Source organism: Micrasema longulum, unplaced genomic scaffold (genome assembly GCF_059751315.1).
Source record: "Micrasema longulum isolate JH-2025_06_02 unplaced genomic scaffold, ASM5975131v1 h1tg001175l, whole genome shotgun sequence".
Taxonomy (NCBI): Eukaryota; Metazoa; Arthropoda; class Insecta; order Trichoptera; family Brachycentridae; genus Micrasema; species Micrasema longulum.
Window position 1 is genome coordinate 30858 of NW_028278362.1, and position 22540 is coordinate 53397.

At 33.8% G+C, this 22540-nt stretch overlaps 1 protein-coding gene across 3 annotated transcripts in view; it reads right to left on the reverse strand.

Annotated features, from left to right (window-relative positions):
* Positions 1-22540, reverse strand: part of Gli (carboxyl ester lipase-like protein Gli) — a 33656-nt gene that overhangs the window by 638 nt on the left and 10478 nt on the right. Inside the window, exons 1-12 of one of the 3 annotated variants that reach the window (XM_088234005.1) lie at positions 20128-20213; positions 17825-17977; positions 16460-16597; positions 14219-14365; positions 11243-11396; positions 10214-10425; positions 8536-8706; positions 8126-8327; positions 7295-7482; positions 6485-6777; positions 5238-5433; positions 3720-3835 (exon numbers count right to left, since the gene is read on the reverse strand). In XM_088234005.1, the coding sequence (XP_088090131.1) occupies positions 3720-3835; positions 5238-5433; positions 6485-6777; positions 7295-7482; positions 8126-8327; positions 8536-8706; positions 10214-10425; positions 11243-11396; positions 14219-14365; positions 16460-16597; positions 17825-17977; positions 20128-20139 (1982 nt within the window). In that variant the 5' untranslated portion in view covers positions 20140-20213. Of the gene's footprint in view, positions 1-3708; positions 3836-5237; positions 5434-6484; positions 6778-7294; positions 7483-8125; positions 8328-8535; positions 8707-10213; positions 10426-11242; positions 11397-14218; positions 14366-16459; positions 16598-17824; positions 17978-20127; positions 20214-22540 lie in introns of those variants that run through there. The other 2 variants (XM_088234004.1, XM_088234006.1) reach the window with 2 other exon arrangements.

Sequence of the window (22540 nt, forward strand, 5' to 3'; positions counted from 1 at the left end):
GTTTTGTAGAAAATTTTCACAGTATACTTTATGTTCAAATATGACCCAGAATTTGTATAAAAAAAAAAACAACTTTAGCTCAAATGTTCATGAATATTTATTTTATCCCCTTTAAACTAATCACCACTAAGCCGGGTATCCATTATGTTGGCGCACCTACTGCGCTCCGCGCTCCTGCAACTGCTCTAATGGAGACGCTATGCGCACTTTTACATGCAACACGCCTGCTCCCCTTTGTGTTCGCGCTAAAAACTGACACGACTCGGATCGCTTGCTGCGGAGCGTGCAAAGTTGCACGCTCCACGTTCGCAAGCGTACCCACAACCAGGAGCAGTTGCAGGAGCGCGGAGAGCAGTAGGTGCGCGAACATAGTGGATACCCACCTTTAGAGGCAATACTCATATGCCAACGTTTTTTCCAATCTTCATAGCACTTCTCGTAGGCTGATTTCAGAATGGCCTTTGGATCCCTCCGTAAATTTTCTTTTATAACAGTTGAGTAAAAATGCTTTCTGCAAAGTAATGATTTGATCTAAATTTGTTGTAACAGAGAGGGAAAACATTTTCGAGAAGGGGATGTGGAAGTTTACGCATTTACAGGGCTTATGACCTGTTATTGGCTAGTTTAAGTGGCGACTTTACACACTGTGTAACATTCACCACTCTGCCTACATTTAAACATCCGCATTTCTTCAACTCTTCCATCTGTTGACTTTTGTTGATTTAGATCTAAATAACTCCCTAGGGAGGAAATTTAGCCTGTGAACAAACATTTGGACATACTAAAAAAATTGTTAATAATTTGAGTTTAGGGAACAGGAAAAAGTCACACGAAGCCAAAACAGCTGATAACGGTGCATGGGGAAAGACTTTTATGTTATTTTTGGCCAAATGATTGCATAAAAGGAGAAACGTGTGAGACGGCGCATTATCGCGATGGAAAAATCAAGAGTTATCTTTCCATAAATCTAGCCTTTTTCAATAAATATTCCCCCTATTGTTTATTGACTGTCCGGCCTATTGAAGGGAGCTCCAAGTGCACAACACCTTGATAATCGAAGTCAACATCAACTTAAGTCACTTTGGTGTGGATTTTGGGTTTTGACTCAGTTGGCAAGCACCACTACAAAGATTGTCGACTTGTTTCCAAATCTTATTCATACACCCACATCTCATCAGCTGTAATAACCTGCTGAAGCTCTCTTCAGTGACAGATTTGGGTTGATTTATTTGAAGAAAATTAAGCGAAATTGGCAGAACACACCAAAGATCAACACGCAGCTGTCAATCGTGCTAAAATTACCAGTATCTTGAGTGCGGTTCTTTTAAATTAAAAGTTCTGGGTCATATTTGAACACAACAGTACATAAATAATATTTCTAATAATACTTTTTCAGAAGTAATCCATCTTGTGTTTTAACTATTTAAATCTATAAATCAACACTACAAAACGTGTGTGCAATAAATATTTTAACCAAAAAAGCAGAAAGTGTCAGAGATTGTGAAGTGTGGTGAAAATAGAGAAACAGTACTTTACTTAGCAATGATTATAGGTATTTTCCTCGGAATAGCTCTGCATGCAAATAAAACAATCACCATTTAATAATATATTTGTTTAAATACTCTGTAATAAATTACTATTGAATTTTCAACTATGCATTACAAAAAAAACATGTTTTTCTGTAATATGTGTGTATGTATATATTTATTTAAGAAATTTCTATCAGAGTATAAAATTCATTTTATTATTTGTAGCGCAATAGAGAAATATCACTTTTTTTCATTTTTAAAGTAATAAAGTTCTACAAAATACTGTCAATTAAAAAATATTTTTAATTTTGTAATTTTGGATTCCCGCAAAAACGGTCATTGCATTGTCCACGCCCCTAATACTTCACGATTCATGTTAACTTTGTTCCTAACCTTTCAAATGTTTATAGAACATCGTCACAAACCTTGATTGAATTGAATTGTCAATGCCAAACATGTCGCGTTTTTCTAGTGGCATATTTTTTTATAAATTCTTTTTAAAGTTATACATGAAAATGTTTGTCCACAATATCCATACTAATTTTGAAAATACAATTTGTTATTCTGAATTCATTCCATATAGTAAAATATTTTTATCGGTATTTGTAGTATCTAATGTTTCCTTATTAAGAGTACACGCTTTCAATATTAATTATCAAATAAAAAACTTTGATATAATAAGTAACCTAGAAATTTTTACATGTTTCATTTGTGGTGGAATTAAGAAATATGTTTTTAGAAAAATTATGTCGTGGATTATACATTGTCGGGTTTCTGGGCCCCGATTACAATATGAAGTTAACAGAGTTCTCTTCAACTGTCTATAAAGAAAAATCAATATTTGTGTACGAAAATGAGTATATTTGCATGAACATTTAAAGTATCTTCATTGGTAACCTATAATTGAACATGTTTAAAAGAAAAAAATGTATGTATATTATGCTTTTCATACAGAACACTTAATTTTACATTTTAGATAAAATTGAAGATAAATGTTAACTTCCCATTGAAATCAGGGTCCTGGCACACGTTGGTAACCACAAATTTAAAAAAAAAAGATATTCTCATAAATGACATCAAATAATATTTATTTGAAAAGAAAATAAAAATATTTTGTATTTTATAAATACAAAAAATAATATTTTTACTTTAAAAGTGCAATATCTCACAAATAATAAAGTGTAGGTACCAACTTGTGCCAGAAACCCGATGATATGAAACAATATTTTATAATAATAGATAGATAGATAGATCGGGTTGTGGTCCTGTGGCTAGTGTCTCGGACTCACGGACCAAAGTTCCGTGATTCGAATCCCACTTTACCCCAACTTGATTCCATTTTCTAATAGTGAGTTACTTACAACTCGTTGAAAATGGCCCTCTAAATCAAATATTTGGGTAAATCATAAGAACGCAAGTATTTAATTAAAAAAAAATTATTTTTTTTTAAAAATTCACCAAAGGAAAGGAAAACCTTTTAAAATAAAGAAAGTTAAAAAAAATACGTTTAATTACCCACTTTATTGTGAGTTTAGATAATAAATATCAACAAATATGTAATTATAATCACAGAGCAAAAGTCAGTACCAGTCTGGGTGGCGGTCCCGCAGTAGTGTTATGGACTTACAGATCGAAGGTCCTAGGTTCTAATCTACTACAACTTGATTCCCATTTTTCCAGCACAGATTCCCATTTTATTTTTATTTTTTGGATAAAATCAGCATGATTTATTCCAAAAACATACTGATATTTAAGTTTGCATATCTGATTATTTAAAAATATTTTATTTTACTATTTTTTTTGTCGATCAATCAAAAAACAATTTAGAAAACTACAAGTGCTTTAAAATGTCTCTTATTTTCTTAGCTCTATTATTTTCTCAACCTGATATCCAAAAAAAAGAGAATGTAGGTTCTTTAGTTTAGAAAGTTTTTAAATGAATGCCTCTATATGGATTGTGCCCAGTGAGATGTTCATACGTATGTTTATGTAAAAAAAATCGAGTTTACTTCATTATCAAATTGAAATAACAATTTTTATTAAAATAGTGTTTTTTTATTCAATACAAGGTTGAGTAAGTAAGAAAGCGCGAGTATGATAAATACAGTTAATAGAGAAATAGAAATAGTGGATAGATCCTTGCCCAGCTACATGGAGTAGTATGTAGAGAGGCACTGACCTGTTACCTACCTCTTGGCGTTCCTCCACAGCAGGCAACAGACCACGAGGAATACGACCAGCAGAAGACAGGCGCCAGACATGCTCCAGAAGGCTATCTGAAGAGGCTCTTTGGGTTCCCACCAGAACTAAAAAAACAAGCATGTCAGAATATTATATTTATAGCGCAATTTTTCAAGAGCAATTTGATTCCACAAAATGTCAATTTTAGCTTCTTAATCGACTAATCGAGGAAAATTTGTACAAGTAACACGTGTTTGGCTTATTTAAACTATGATTATATTGATTTTAGTGTTGCAACAAAATTTTTCACATCACTCTCAACCATAAAGAAAAAATATATTATAAAAAGAGTACATGAACAGCTTCAACTGACATAATTTAGACAAATTAAGATCCGTAAACCAATCATACTCATACGCATCAAGAACAATGACATATTTATCACTGTACCCTGCATTAAGAAATTTAATAAAATAATTTTAGGGACATTACGTAACATGAATAACATAAAATAGGCCCAGCCCGCATTATATGGGATATTAGCATTTACCTTCTATTTTATCTACAAAGTAAAATTAAGTTTTCTGAATGAAAAATATAATATGCATACTTTTTTGTAACATGTTAAATTACAGGTTACAGGCGGATATAGTTTAAATTTTCAAATAAACATAAATTATTATAAAAATAAAACTTGATTATTAGTGTTACACAAATCACTGCCCTGGTTCTTGTATGTTTAATAGACCATTTTGCAAATTTTACAAGATACATTTTATTTGTTTCTTAAGTCAAATAAGTAACTGGAAATTGGCACTCAAAAAATGCTGAAAATACTATTTAATAACAGAAAAAATAATAATTCTTTAGCTACATGGACGCGTAATAAGTAACAAGATAATGAACATATGTATTAACATTCATAACTCAATTTTACTAAAAATGGTCTATTGAACATACATGAACTAGGGCAGCGTAATGCCAATTCAATTAACAATATTATGTTGGCCAGTACAGCAAAACAGGCAATATGTAAAATCATGTAAAACTCTAATAACAAAGCAATAATTTATAACAAAGTGTTATGAAGTGGATGCCAATTCAATATAAATTTACACACTTTCGTACATAAATATTAATTTCACTTTATACCGTCTCCATATGTACTGATGAAGACAGCATATGTAATCGCAGCCATGGTCGAAACAGCTTTCAAAATTAGTATAAATAATATTTGAAGATAATTTAAGAAATAAAACTATTGTTAAACAAACTAAAAATGATTTGATTAAGTTTTAATTGTTCTCAAATGAATATTATGTCAATGGTACTAAAAAAATTCAAAATTGTATCAATCAATAAATTATTACACGAATTTTATAATTAACGTAATTACATACAAGGACTTTTCAATTTTGATTGACAGTTAAATTTCTTTCATAATAAAAACAGATAGTAAAGGATTAAATGCAAGCATTTTGTATTGTGCATGGCAAATAATTTTTTTAAATTTTAGTTATAATTTACCTCAGTGACTGGTGGGTACGTTGGTACAAGATGACCAATTACCGTCGGAAGATAATTGGTCCAGAAGGCACATTCAGTTTGGCGGAAGTTCAGGAGGATACTGGAGTTGTATGTAGTATTGACATTTAGGTACTTGAGTTCCCCTGCACGGGCAACCTCAAAATGGAGTCCTAGGATTTGCTGACGAGATGGATTACTAAAGAAGAATAAAAATTAAGGAATCAACAACAGGTAATTTTTAGTAATTATATTGATGGTAAAAAGGCGATGTGACTGATGCAGGATAAAGAGAATTTTGCAAGAGTCAATTACAGATTTATAAATTAAAAAAATTTCTTTTTTATTTTAAATCAATTACAAAACAATATATATGACAATTTGTAAAAATCTAAATGACAATTCGTAAAAATATGTCAAATTTTGTTTGGCGTAAATCAATCGATTTTATGAATATGTATCTACAAAAAGTTTAAGTTTGTAAATGAAAAGTTTTGATGGTAGTTCATTGTAATTCATTATAGAAATAAGAATATGAAGATGTCGCAAAAGCGATGAAACCGGTCACTGGATATTCCAAATTTGTAGATTAAAGTATCACTCGTCTTTTATTTCTATAATAAAATCTACAAAAGGGTTTTTGAAGCTAACGCCAAAATTTACATCTGACATCCGTTAATGTCAGTTCATACAAAATAGTTTAAAATTCTCAAAAAGTGGCATATAATCGGAGTTTGACTACCATGGGAGTGATATCAGCCAAGATGATCGGTCAAAGAGCAAGGTTGATTGCCGTATACATCAGGCAAGATTTGCGTTTATGTATGAGGCGCATATTCTGAAGGATTGGTCATATGGTGCGTCACGAGGGTCTCTTACAAGAGGTAATGGAAGAGATGTCTGAGGGTTCAAACTACAGGGGGCGCCTTCGCCGAGAATACCTCGAGGAGTTATGAAAAGATATGGGCTGCAGGTCATATGTAGACCTACAGACAGACCTGAGTGGCAGAGGAGATGCAGAACTTTGTTACAAACCAATCCAGGGGATTGAAACCAGAGAGAGAAATAACTCAATTTTGGTGCATGAGTTACTTAGCCTTTTACCGTGAATATAATATAGACTTTACATATGCATAAAATGAACAAAACGGTATACACAACCCTTTAGTATAGTCAGTTAAGAAAATTTTGTACTTAAAAATAAAAACAAATAACAATTTAAAAGCAGGTGGTAAAGTAAATTTTCTTACCCATATCTGGCAAAATCACTGTAGGCTTTCATAAAGAAATGGCTCATATTTCTGTCATTATTGGTCCAAATCTGGCGATCTAACTTCCACTTGCTCGGGAAGAACTCGATGTCCATGAAGGGAGCTCCGGTGAGGAAGTATTGCTCCACGTTGTGAGGGACCTTTCGCCACTCGGGGAAGTTTAAGGCCTCTACTGTGGTGTTCAGAACGTAACTATACACGGGGACATTGTGCTCGAGGAGCAGCTTCACCATGCTGTCAGAGGGCGCGCGGAATAAGAAATCCGACAGCAACTAAAACATAAATGCACAAGCATCTTGTTTCATTAGAGAGGTAGAAATGTTAAGTGATTAGAAGGGTGAATATAATTGTATGTATAAAATGGTAAGTATTGTATATCTTGGTTGAAAAAAAAAAATTTAGTTCTAAAATTGAACTAGCTGATGGATATGAAATAATAAAAAAATATAATAAATATGTATTTATGCAATGCTTTATTCCCTTTTTGTAATACTTTAAAACTTTAACAGCTGGATGTTACTTAGCAAAACATTTTAATTATAATTTCATAAGAAAATCAATCTAAATCCACGGAAGCAGTTCCTGAGCAATAGGGTTGTTGATGGTTTGAATAAGCTGCCACAAGAGCTGATCTCAATGTGTAGTCTCAATGGGTTCAAAATGGACTAGATTTGTTTCGGAAAAGTTAAAATGCGCCAACAACTATCTTTCATTTAAATAGATTTAAGCATATCAGCTTTAAGCTGCTCGGTTAAAATTAATAATAATAGTAAATTATGAATCACTTACATGGATGTATTGCTCTCTAATGTGCGTAGTATTGTGTGGATTGGGCCAGTAAGTATACATATACCGGACGGCCTCGTAAACACCAACAGGGTTGAGGGTGTAGTTGAAGCGAAGAACTAACTCTTTAATTTTTTGATCAAAGAACTTTTCGTTGATTTCATAATAAGGTGACAGGGTTTCGTTTTCAGCTGCAAAAGAGAGAAAATCTGTATAAAAATACATATAAATTTAAAAACTTGAATATAAACACTACTAAATATATTACAATAATTACTCTACTGTGATACAAGAGAAATGTGAAAATGTTTATTTTAAATCAATTTTGTTATGTGAAATTAGGTTAGGTTAGGATAGGTTGGGTTAACTTTGATGGTTAAAAGAAGAGTTTTTTACTTAACTCAATCCAACCTATCCTAATCTAATCTGGCGGCTTTTGACTCGGCCATTTCCAAAGGGCTAACTTTCAACCAACAACGTTGAGCTATCTTAATTCATTCAATGCCGGCATTTAATAAATAGCCTACCTGCCCAATTGAGTGGTTGATTCAACGATTTGGCAGCAACATCAGTAATTTGAGTAGATACTGATTTTTTAAAAATAACATAAAATTTATGACATTACTAATTTCAATAAATTATGCAGATAGTGGAAACAAGAATACCTTTATCTAGCAATGAGACTAGTACATACCATTTTCCTGATTGAGATTCCACAAAAGTTGTAATGCCGGGTAGACATTTCATTTAAAGGCGATGAATTTCCTCTGTGGAGCCTCTAGAAAAATGGCATTTTAAAGATGGGTTACAAAGTAAGTAAGGAAGAACTCTCACATATAATGTAGGCAGCCTCCTGTAGTGTGACTCCGGCCATGTAAGAGAGTCCGCGGTTAAAGTGGCCTCGCCTTACGAGCTGCTCCGGAGTCTCCTTCAGGAACACCCAATCTCTCTCCCTCCACCCCTCGTACCAGTCGTCTCCTGGATATGTGAAGTTCACATCGAGCACTGGACCCCACGGAAACAGACCAACATGCGGCTGGAAAAAGAATAGAGTTGTTGAGTGATGAATGAGAATTACAATAAAAATAATTAGTGTTCCAGAATCTTAGTAATATTTTTTCTTTAGTTGCAAAAGTATTATGCATACACAGAATATTCAAAGGTCCAAGATTGAGAAGTTCTTGAGTAGAATGAAATTCTAAATTTTGATCATTAGGGGTAATATTGCTTAGATAAAATCTTACCTGGAATTCAGCATTTCCCAACTCATAGAAGTTCCTGCCCTGTTTCAGGCAGTTGACAAGCTTCCATGAAGACTCGATGGAACAGCCTAGAAGCTGCCCAAACACACGGCTGGTGTTCTGAGCTCGGTACTTGTCCACTATTAGGGCCCAGTCCGCGAGAGCTGAACCACTCTGAAAATAGCATAGAATTAAGGGAATTCTTAAGACAAGTAGACGGGATACATGTGCTTTTGACTCAATTAGGGGGTCAAATCAGTTGCTATTGACTCAATAAGGTGTTTAAACATTTAAGATTAATTCTCAAGCTCCATCCAACTGCAGCTTCACCTCTAGGCAGAGGTATTATCAAACGAATGGCAGACTGGATGTCCCTGATTTAACAAGACTGATAAGAATTAAAGTACAAAATAGCCGTCTATCTTAGTTGTGGCATCTAGTTGACAGAATTATTTTATAAATTCTCCAATCCTCAGACTACACCGGCTCGGAAACGAGTATGGAGAAATCAATTATAGTTGTTTCGTTTTTCATTGTTTGTTTTTAGAGTAAAAATTCTTACAGTACCTACATATTAACTTGTCATACCATAAAACTCTTTCATTTTAATTCAATACCTGTCATGTAAAAGCCCTCTGAGCGTATATTGAAAATAAAATAAATAAATAGTACAATGCCATCTCTGCTGGCCTGGAAAGTACCTACTTTATCCGGTGGGCTTTTTAATAAAATAAATATTTGTGTTCTTATAATTCAGTATGTGTACGGGCGGGTGGAGAATACAGTTCTGTGCGTGAAATAGAAAAAAAATACCAAAGTTAAGGATGCAGACAAAAGAAATGCAGAGTGGAATTGGGTGGGTCATGTTTCTCGGATGTCGGATGGTAGATGGACAAAAATATTGATGGACTGGAGGCCAAGAACAGGACGCAGAAGCGTAGGTAGACTCCAGACCAGATGGTCTGATGACATCAGAAGGGATGCAGGTCCAAGGTGGCAAAGATTGGCGGCTGATATGGAATTGTGGAGGTCCAAACAGAAGGCCTTTGTTCAACACTGGACTCAAGAAGAATGCTGAGTAAGTAAGTGTGGAATAAAACCAGAACCTTGGACAAGTTAGTATTTCTGACTCGATGGCGATTCGCCTATGCACCATCAGGGGTGAAATTATGAATCTTCTCTATCCCCTAAAAAGCGGTTAATTTGAGGATATTTATTTTTTCCATGCGGCTAATTTTTGCTTCATATATGGCCACACTGATGATTAAATGTCAAAAAATGTGAACATGTGAAATCAAACATGATGATTTTCATTTAGAATATTATAGCGATCTTAAGCATAACCCAAAACACATAATTAGGTTGAATTGACCAAACCGTATTGGTTTTATTTCCGTTTTTGAAGAAGTTTTAAACACCGTTTGACGTTTAATCATCAGTGTGGCCATTATATGAAGTAAAGTGTTGTCGCAAAAAAAAACTTCAAATTAGTAACTTTTTAGGGGGTAGAGAAAATCTAGAATACCACCACTGGTGCAGATAAAGATTTGGTGATGATAATTAGCATTACAGTAATAAAGGTAAACATAAGATTTATAAAACAAAAACTCTAGTACAGAGCAAATACTTAAGTAAATAAAGCAAATAAAATAAGTTTTAAGAGAAAATATGAATTTCTTACCTGTGCGATGACTTTATTGACAATATCCTTGGTGTGTGGTGCCACCATGAGCAGCCCAGCTGAGGCAGCACCGGCTCCCGGACCAAACAGCGTGATGGAATTCCTGTCTCCGTTGAAGAACTCCACATTGTCGTGCACCCAACGCAGGGCCAAGGCTTGGTCCAGGAGGCCGTAGTTCCCTGGAGAGTTAGAATCCCCAGTGCTCAGGAAACCTGACAATGGTTCAGAATTAATTACATGATGCAATATTGATATTATAATAAAATCACACCAACAATCACAGTTAAATACAGTCCATTGAATTTTTTAATAATCCTTTTGATTTTATTTTTAATAAGCTTATGAATATGTGAGGAAGTTCACTGCTACTGGAAATCAGAAATAATAAAAAAATTCTCACGGTAAAAATTAGAACATTAAATTGTATGGTGAAGTTTCTAGAAAAGGTATGAAAAAATAATAAAAATGATTTTAATAAAATCAAACAACGTCACTAGTTCTTCCGAATCAACCAATGATAGTGTTGTGATGAATTTCTGATATACGGGAAGCCAATTCAGAAATCAGCAGAACTCACCGAAGAGAATTTTTAATATCACACACGGAGTAATTTCAAAATTATAAAACAAAAATTTAATTTAGCTTAGTTTAATAGTCCCCTCTGAACTCCTCCATTGCAGCTTATTTTGATCACATTATTTGTTTTGTTACATTAAAAAAAGGTGATCAATCTTACCCTCAAGACGCCAGTCCACCTTTAAAACTAATATTTCATATTCACCCTGCCTGCTAGGAATCAAACCTAGGATCTCTAGCATGGTACGTGAACGCGCCAACCACTACACTAGGAGGTAGACTTCTCCACTTAATTTCCTTTTTAGGGTTTTTACCAGAGAGTAACCACCGAGTAATAAACACTTATCCAGGGTTCTGATGACATGTTTTCTGAGAATTTCACAAAGTTGATTTAATAGTGCTAGTAACAACTACTTCTATTTAAATATTATATATACATGAACAGAGTTATACCTAAAGCACCAAGACGGTAGTTGATGGAAACCACAACAACATCGTAAAAAGAAGCCAGGATATGTGCCGGGAAGGTATTGGATGCTCCTCGGATGAAGTCACCTCCGTGGATATACACCATCACTGGATACTTCTGGGCAACTCCAGCTGCAGTCTAGCATTGAAATGAAAACAGAACCTTTTAACGACAGGAAGCGCACAAAAAAAAAAATATTGGACAATTGTTCAAAGAATGTTCGCCTGACAGTTCCCTCTAGGAATGTGTTGACGCTCAAATCAAATCCATAAAATGACAACTTTAGTTCTGTAAATCGATTTTTCATAAGAAAGTATTTGACAGATCGTATGTAAATAACAAGCATACAGAAAAATTCCCGGCATAATATATCATACATCGGCATGTAGAAAGAGTCCATTCATCAAACTCGACATTGTAGAGCGTCGTCTCTGTTGCACGATTCAAATTCGAATCAGAGAAGGGCTGTTAATGTTTTCATAGGTATAATTGTAAGCATTATTAATAATAAGAACATTATTAATAACTGTAAGCATTTTTATGGCTGATGACTTATGAGATGACAAACGTTAGAGAAGAAGTGATCGTTTATTTTTGTTTGATTTACAAATTAATACGGTATTTTTAGATTTACAAATTGTTAGGAACAAAAAAACTTAATAAGTGTGGCGGTCCATACTCTCTGCCTATCCCTACGGGGGAAATGGCGTGATGGTAGTAGTAGTGGTAGTATTAATAATGGAGAGTTACGACAAATAAAGCACACATAACTACATAATAATGTATGGTTATGAATGCATTACAAGTGCCCCGACTCAACACGGATTTTCTAGCGAGTCGGAGCAAGTTCACAGACATGGGTTGTTCCTGATTGTGTCGCTATAAACTGTGTCTCTGTCCTTAACAAATGTACGTTTAATGTAATTAATAAATAAATAAATAACTTTACAATAAACTTTAATGCAGATGAAAAGATCAGTGCCTTCAAATCTATATAGTACTGTTTTACTAAACTCAAGTGGTCTCATAGTGGTGTTCTATTTGTTATTTAAATGTGTTATACCACAGTGCTAATAGCTATTCAATAAAATAAGTATTCTCCTCGGTAGTTGTGCCAATTGCAGGAGATCGGATATTTACTCAGTGAAAAACAAATGCCGCCTATATAACACCTGCATAACAACTATTCTCGTCTACAGATGTGAATCGTAACACCTCACTAGGGCCCAAAAAAGCAAAATACTGAGTTTTGATAATAGATGTCTCAGAAAAATTTTTGGGTATGCGATGGTTTGCCTTTGCAAGGAATGAAGTAATAAGAGACCAGACGCAGCAAACCCCGGTGACAATTGTCATCTAGAGGAAGTGAGTTATGAGAGCCATAACCACGCTTGCGTACTTTACAAGGCATCAGGTATTTGACGTCTCTTGGACGTCCCGCTGCTGACTGTTCATCAGCAGTTTACGTTAGAACTACAGGAGATAAACCTGACTTAGGAGACTGCAGAGGTGCTGGCAGCCGACAGAGATGCCTGGAGGATCTTTGTAGACACCATATGCTCCAACGGAGCAGACATGGAATAATGATGATGGTGATGATGAATAATATTGTACATAAATTTTTGAAATTACTGTTTATAAATAAAATAAAAATATGTTAATCAAATGAATTTTCAATTGGTACCTACATATTTCACAAACTTATTACATTTTCTTAGTATTCAATTATTGGCTGAGTCATGGGATTAATTTGTTCAATTCAGCCAATTAAGGCATTAGCAGGATCAAGTGAGGCCCTCACAATAAACTAATTGTTCTTTTCCGTTATGCTGCCCTTTAGCACTGTGCATTTTTTAAAGAAATGCTTGTAAAATAAAAAAAAATCAGCATATTATCATCCAACCATTGTATGATCTTCACATCCATGTAATTCAAAATAGACTTCTTAGATATTTTATAAAAACACACAAAAATAATGTGTCAAAAATACCAAAGGTAAATTGACAGATAATAAAATTATATTTATACATAAAAGCAACCATTGAGTGTAAAATTAAAAGGAAGAACAGTATTTAAACCCATTCAAATTTACACGAAATACAAATATTTCATTACTGGTATCCATCCATATGGATGTCTATTTTTTATGTTTATGTTGGCAATCTGCAGTGTTGTAATCTTGATGGATTTTCCATCATATCTACGGGATCGGAGTGCCCTGGGGGCGGAAAAAAATCATATTCAACAGGATTTTCAAGATGACAGAATTCCTGGCGGAATCTAAGAAAAAAGAATCATATTCTATTGTTAATGATAATATTTTTAACATCTTTTGTAAAGATTGTCTGAGTCTTTTGTTTATTTTTGTCTGGTAGTTTATTAATTAGGTCTGACTGAAAGGGTTAAAATAAGAGGTGAGATTTCTTATGATTGAACATGCTGTAGTGTTATTACACTTTGTATTCAAAATGTCAGCAGAGTTTGATCGACACACAACACAATTGGCATAAAAACTTAATTTACATTTATTTATTTATTTATTTATTTATTTATTTATTTATTTACGGACAAAGTCCATTATAAACATTACAATTAAAAGAAATTTTTACAAAGGAATAAAAAAATATAAGGAACAGAAATAAGCAGCAAAGACAGATGATAGATTTTTTAGATTAAGTAAAAAGCATAGGCTAACTATACAGATTCTTTAGCTGATTTGTAAAGAAAGACATCCTTACACCATAATAATCAAGATCTTGATGATCGTTCACCCGCCTGATCATTCTGGGCAAAGGCGACTGTGCACCATAAAAATATGTTCAAAAAAAATACTTCAGCAATCATGCAAACGTTTCTTATAAAATAAATTTTCTTTTAAATCAGGCCACAATCTTTTTTTTTGTGTTGTTAAATTGACAAGGCGAATGATATTTAAATGTATAAACGATATGTGTTCTTACATTAGGAGAATAGACGTTGAGATAGAGACAATCTTCATCCATGTCCCTTACACTCTTGGTTGCTCCCGTGAAGCGCACAGGCTGTGGACAAGCGGGACCGAAGTCCACGGCTTGTAGGAGCTGCCAGCCGCGATGAGGACGGGGAGGCTGCAATTCATATTCATCATCATCGTATCGGGTCATCATTGTGATGGGTCCCCGCAAATTAGTTCTCGGCCTCCAACCCAAGGCCTTTAAAGAGCCTGGCTACTGAGTGGAGAGAGAGTTTTCTCGTATATTCTAAATCTCCCCCTCCAAGCCTAGGGCCCGTATTACAACGGGAAGTTAACATTTATCTTTAATTTTAACTACAGAGTAAAATTCAGTTTTCTGTATGAAAAGTTGAATAGGCATAAAATATTTTTTTCTGAACGTGCTTAATTACAGGTTACTGGCGAAGATTCTTGAAATTTTCATACAAATACACACATTTTTGTACATAAATATAGATTGTACTTAAGACAGTCAAAGATAACTCTGTAAACTACCGATTGTAATTGCCCCTCAGGTTCTTAAATTTATGACATTAGTATTTATACCAAATGCAGTAAATTTAGATTTTTATTAAAGTTTATTTTATTCATAATATACATATAAAATGAATCATATTATAAGGTACATAAAAAAAACACATACAAGGTGCGCCATATTTTCTGTCGGTATGTAAACATTGAATAACTTTGACATTTATCAACCGATTGACTTGAGTAAACATGTTTATAAAACTTCAATTCAGTACAATTTTAACCATGAATTGCTAAAAACCGAAACAATGCGCCGAAATAGTGACGCTGTACATTGAAAATAGTCATTCAGTTGTGTCAACTCAACATGCATATTGTTGAAAATATTGTGGCCAACAAGCACCATCTGACAACACTATTTATCGTTTGGTGTCGAATTTTCTTGAGCATGGGACAGTGGAGATCGTCTACATGCCGTTTATCAACGGCTCAAGACGTTCCAATAAACTGGTTGAAGAAGTAAGAGTGTTGCCAGGAACCCATATGTGTAGTATCGTCAACGTGCTCAGCATTTTAGCGCCAGTGGAACCACTTTGTGGCGCATTTCGAAGGACGATTTGCATTTGCTTTCGTATAAAGTGCAATTGACTTAAAGAATATTGCTGACAGACTGTCCACGTCACTTGGAAAACGGCGCAAGATCCATGAAACACCATTATATGGGCAAAAAGTTACTGTTTGGGCCGGCGTTTGCGCCAAAACCATCATTGGGAATCGATATCGGTGGATGTTGGCTCATTATGCCTGCCCACAAATGTGTGAAAAAGGTCTGGACGGTTACTGGTTTAAAGAAGATGTTGCGCCATGCCACATTGCAAATCAAGCAATGCAGTTTCTGCAACGAAAATTCACAGGACGTGTGATGTCGAAAATGATGACATTGACTGGCTACCCAGATCTCCAGATTTGACCCCTCCGGACTTCTTTTTGTGGGGTTGCTTGAAAAACAAAGTGCACGCCAGCAAACCTCGGACCATTGACGAGCTTAAGGCAAACATTCGTGCTGAAATCATCGCTATGCTCCAAAAAGTGATGGAAAACGCAGCAAAAAGGGCACATTTTTGTTGCGTTTTCCATCACTTTGATGTTGTATTCAAAAACTTAAATATAAGTACCTCATATATAGAAATCGTTTGTTTTTTTAAAAAGTTGTTCAACCTTCATAAAATATGGCGCACCTTGTATATTATAATAACTTTTAAAATATATTGAAAAAGCAAGAGGAGCATAAAAAATATGAATGTCCAAAGCAAGATAAGTTATTTATTATTTAATTATTTTTTCATTCAGAAATAATTTTATTTACATTTATTAAGGCACAAGTCACAACTCTATTGAACTAAAGTCCTGTGTTGAGTTGGGACAAATAATAAACTACAATAACATAGTACAACAGTAATGTATAGTATATAGTATACCAAGAACATCATTAAAAAATAGCACATCAAAATAAAAAGAAGAGAAACAAACATTTGACTTACATGAAACAATCAAATTATTTAATTAAAAATTAATGATCGATGATCTGTTCAAGCGACAATGAAATACTTAAGTAAAAATCCCCATTTAAAATGCCAACTTTGCCAAGAATCGAACCCATAACCTCAAGCATAGTAGATAAAAACTCTTTCATTAAAAATATTGTTTAAAAATAACAAATGAGTTAGTAGCTATTTACCTTGAACCTCCCTTCAAGAACTGGAGGAATAGCATAAGGAATACCAAGGAAAACACTACAATCTCCGTGGATTCTCTCCACAGGAGTGATCCAAGGTCTGTATCCAGAGTCAGGGTCTGGGTTGTCGTACATGTAAACCTAAAAATAAATACAAACATCATTTTATAATCATCTCATCATAAGTTACATATATTTTTACTATGGTTATTTCAATGAGGATTAATTAAATAGACACATTACAAGCGCATAATAGATGGCATTTCAATTGGTGAGTAATTGCTTTCCTTGCCTTCATTCTCTAACAGACTTTCAACACAACCTGTGTTGCTTTTGTCGGGACAAATATACCAAATTCATTCAGAATATCTGAATTATGTATGCTACCACCAATCAGTTGAAAGAAGTGAACACCCAAATGAATATCCCTTATCCTCAACAATGATTGGTAGCCCAACATTCATAGTAAGAAGTTGGTCGGGAAAAACCACGGGTAATATCCACACTCCCTGAGATACAGATAACGCAGAAAAATTTACTGCACCCTCTCTTTCTCTATCATTAAGGAGTATGTGGTTTTTTTAAATTTGTGGATTAAAAAAAAAGAAGAATTAAATCCAATAAAGTGTTTTATTTTGGATACCTTACCAAATTTTAATGTGGAATTGTACCAATTACCTGCATACACAATAAATATGTGGTTTCATTTGGTGACCAAATGATGTAACTAAATTCCAAGCTTGCCATAGTTCTTAAGATATTATGAACAGTTGAAATTTATTGCAACGGAGAGGGAAAACATTTTTGAGAAGGGAATATGGAAGTCTAAGCATTTACAGGGCTTATGGCCTGTCATTGGCCGGTTTAAGTGGCCACTTTACACCAATCTGCCTATGTTTGAACATCCACATTTCCTCAACTCTTTCATCTGTTACTTTTGTGAAGTCAAAGACCTGAAACCTTTATGATATGGGTGAGATTCATCTGACTGAATTATTTCAGCTACTAGGCAACGCATGATAATACTTTTTAATTTTTATACCAATTTTTGTTAAATTAACAATATTTTGAGTGCATCTAAATGTTTGTAGACAAGACTAGATAAACGCCTGAAAACAATTCTAAAATTTCATACTTCTTTTATACCAGTTTTTGTCAAATCAACAATATTTGGAGTATGTCACTCCCCAAGGAGTTATAAAGATTTAAATTTTATTAAAAAATAAATAAATCAGCCTGTGACAGGTTGTAAGCTCTGCAAATACCTAGACTTACGTATTTCCCTCTTACCATCTATGTCGTAATACCCACAGCTCTTGTAAAAATGTAATACTTTTTATGTAAATCAATTGATAAAAAAGTGCCAACCTTAAATCCTTGAACTTGGCCATAGTTGGTGGTGACAAACACATCTCGCAGAAGCTGGCGAGAATCTCTCCTCTCCTTTCCCTGCAGGTCCTCTCTCCAACCGGCGAGTACTCCGGGGAATATTGCATCAGGATTGTTGGGGTCAATCGGGGGCTATACATAAATAAAAAACTTATTATTATATGAAGGGCGCATACAAAATGTTTGTTGAGGGGCTTACCATAATTAATTGTTATTCGCATGCAAATGTTCTTTATTGTTCGAAGTTCATGTATATATGTCATTGGCGAGCCGTGATTTATTTTATAGGTAATCTACAAAAAATGTTCATTGATTTGTATCTACATACTTACTTACATAATATGTAAGTAAGTAATATAATTATATATTTTATTTTTATTTTTATTTTTTTTTATTATTTATTTATTTGACACTTTATTTACATATACAATAAATATACATATAAGGGCGGACATATTGCCTTAAGGCAATTTCTTCCTAACTACCCAAACCGTTCAGTTTGAGAAAATTATAAATACATGGACATATTGAATCTTACAATTTTATACAAAAATTAAAAGCAAAGATTAACAAAAATAAATATATATTTAAAAAAAAATAACACTATACTATGAAGAGAGGAGAGGGGATGGGAAGGAAAGAAGAAGGATAAAGGGACAATTTAAATATTTAGATAGTGACATTTCAATCTTGACTTAAATGTAAATAAAGAAGGTCTCTAACATTAATGGGTAGATTATTCCACAATCGAGCGGCTACTACTGTGAAAGAGGAGGCAAAAAAATTAAAGCGATGACAGGGTATTTTTTTCTGTGGTTCTGTGAAAATCAACTCAAACAAAAATTATTTTTAACCACTCGATATACGTAGCTTTATTCTACACTATTTTGATACAATACTTGTACAAAAGTTTATTAAAAATACCACAATGACATTCAGCAAATATTTCTATTATGATTTAAATGTCAACACTGAGCATTGGCCGATTCCTTTTTTCATTTTTAAAATGAATAATACCAAAAACGGGCACTGTCAACGCCACATGTCCTATGTGAAACATAATACGTCAACAGAATCCTATCAAAGAAAAATTCAGAAATAATGTTCGTAATACAAGTTTCCAAATAGAGAATCTTTAAATAATATTTGTAATCAGCAAGCTTGTTTTACTACTAAAAAAACGCGACTAGGTCAAAGACGTAAAATATAGGTAACTTTTTTGTATGGAAGAAAAGCTGAGGTAATCGGATAGTTTCATCATTTACTGAGAACGAGCTGGGTGCTGGGCGCTATTTATAGATATTTGTTTGTAGGAAGATATAAACGGTGGTGGCGATTTATAATAAATAAAAATTATTTTATTTATTTTCCAATAAACATGGTTATTATGAAACAGTATTATCGAAAGTCAAATATAATTGTGAGCTGTGCATAATCGCTTATTTAGACGATTCGCCCGTGATGTATGTAGGTAGGTACAGGCAGGTACAGAACTCGGCATTAAATAAAGTACATCGGGCTTAAAAAAGAGTCTGCTGGCCTAATAGGCTAACTTCGGCTTTGTAGAACGTCGTCTTTGTCATTTATTCATGTTTCAAATACCAGACTCGTGTGTCAGAGACGACGCTCTATAATATCAGCGGTCTCTTTCTTAAGCCCGACGTGCTTTATGAACTGTAGTAAAATATTAAAAAACTTCAAATTTGTTTTCATTTTAATAAAAATAATAATTACTAAATACCAACACTAGCAGCTAGCAGCATTAAGCTAATGCATGTACATCTAATGCACTGTATTTTAAATTAAAATAATATAAATGAAAAACACTACAAATTTATGTTTTTGTCCAGGAGGCTTTTTAACTCTTGTGACGTAATACGAGTCTACATAGAATACAAGACCTGATATATCTCTTGTTTATTTAATGATGAAGTGGAATTTTTTGTAATCGTCAAATGGATATTTCCACACTGGATTTTGAAAGAAGTGAAAAAAGGAAAATAAGAAGCAGGACCCTTCAACTCTGGAACAATCGTCATTTGAGTGAGACTACTGGAAGCATAACTAAAATGTTTTTCCCTACCATTTTTCATGCCTATGATTTCAGGAGAATGCAGAATGCTGACTACGAGCTCACCCAGGTGCTTACGGGTCATGGTGGGTTCATATGCTACCTGCATCGCTTCAAGCTCTCTGAGATCGACAGCTGCCCATGCGACAATGAAACAACTAGTAATAGTTCTACATTATCTCTGAATGAAACTCCTCAAGATGTCCCTCACCTGTTGATGCATTGCCCCTTTTTCAGCTTTCAAAGACAACAGCTGGAGGCGCGATGCAGAAGCCTGGGTGAAGTACTATTATACTTTACTATTAGTTAACATAGTTCAGTCAAAATTCGCTCTAGAATATTAAATTGTTTTCAACCAAGTACGTAAGTGAAGCACAAAAAAATATATACTAAATTGTAAAACTAAACACAAGCAACAAAAAGAAATAAATTACTTAGGATCTCCCCAAAAATAAGTGAGTAAAAACAAGAATTAAAAAAAATATATTTAACATAACTATTACCTACAAATTGATAATTACAAGCATCAATAAAATTCATGTTGTGACAGGACAGCATAGTGGTAAAGGAAGTTACCTGTTTTAACCGACCAATACTACTTTAAATCTGCTTTACCTACATGGTCCTTAGCACAGAAATCTACTTTTGCCTACCTGTTTTATCGACAAAACTAGGTTTTGAAAACTTGCGCCTGGGAGAAAGCAATTTGATTAGCACAAAAATAAATCTATTTGCGTAAATATACATACATATAAATTTTGTTGAAATTTATTTTGGCCTAAACAAAAAAAAAAAAAAAAAAAAAATGTACAGTAACACACCTATCAACCCATTTAACAAATCAACATTGACACCAAGATCACCTAAACAGAACGAGGAGAGAAACAAAATCGTCAGATCTCTCTCAGAGGGAAACTCTGACCCAGAGGAATACACAAAAAGCCCAGGCAATGATAGCTCCCTGCAAGGTGAAACTTTGGAAACGTCAAATATGTATTACCAAAATCCCCTGATTGAAGCCCGCACGTTTATACAAAATATAAAATCAATAATGTCAGAAGGGAAAATGAAGTTTTCAGTTCTTCAACGAGACAAAATAAACGCAGAAACCGATAACCTATATCACATTATAGCAAAACTAGTATCAGAAAATGCGGAAATGAGAGGAGAATTGAAGATTTTAAGGCCTCTGACTACTCAAATAGTAAAAAATATATCGGAAATAAATGAAAAAATGAAAATATTGAATACAAAACCAGAACAAACCAATACTACGTAGTTTAACCAAACTAAAAAAGCGGACCCAATGATTATTATCAAACCAAAAAGCGAGCAATCAGCTGAGACAACGACAAAGGATATTAAAAAACACATCGACCCTGTTGAAAAGGGAGTAACTGGTATAAGAAACTTGAAAAAAGGATCTATATTTATAACATGTAAAGGGCAAGAAGACACAATCACTATGCGAGAAGAAGTAAGAAGAAAATTAGGAGACAAATATGAAGTAAATATTCCAGAAAAGAAAAAACCAATTTTAAAGATCATTGGCCTAACCGAAAAACTCGATCCAGAAGAGATTGAGGAAAAAATCCAAATACAAAATAACTTTGAAGCAAATAGTAAAATTTCAGTTAGGTATATAAAAGAGATGAAAAATCGTAAAGATGAAACATATTTTGTCGTTTTTCTGGAAGTAGACGGAAAGACGTATGAAAAGATGCTTCAGAACGAAAAAATCAACATTGGATGGGATAGGTGCTCAGTATACACACATTTCTCTATACTACGTTGTTACAAATGTAATGGATATAATCACAAAGCCCAGCATTGCAAAAACAACAAGTCCTGCTCTAGGTGCGCAGGCAATCACAGTTATAGTGAATGCACCACTGAAGCAAACAACCATAAATGCATAAATTGCAGAAAAGTAAACGACCGACTAAAGCTCCAGCTCAATGATAACCATCCATCATGGAGCATAGAATGCCCCACTTATAAAAGAAAAATAGAGGCAGTAAAACGGAAAACAGATTTTTTAGATTAAATTCAGGGAAGATAAGACATGAAAAAAATAATAACATTAAAATTCTATACTTTAATATCCGAGGAATCAAATCGAAAATAGATGAGCTTAATATGCAAATAGCAAACATGAAAATTAAGCCAAACATAATCATACTCACTGAAACTTGGCTGCAAGAACATGAAACAAACACATACAAAATAAAAAACTACGAAGCAGCGCACTCATGCAGAAATGGAAAAGGAGGAGGAGTATCCATACATATAGATAATCAACACGATTTTAAATTAGAAAATATCGAAGCCTATAAGGAAAAAAACAATATCATTAAATTACGGGTAATAGACCCAAAACTCACAATATATGCAATTTACAGGCAACCTGGAAAAAATAAAATAAAACACTACATCGAATACCTCGACCGAACACTAAATAATCACGGAACTGAAAAAAGCATCATTATCGGAGACCTTAACATTAATTTACTAGACACACATAACGACGTTAAAGACTACATAAATATGCTTAAAAGCAAAAACCTAAAAATTATCAACCGAAAAACTGACAAAGAATACACCAGAAAAAACCAACGAGGACA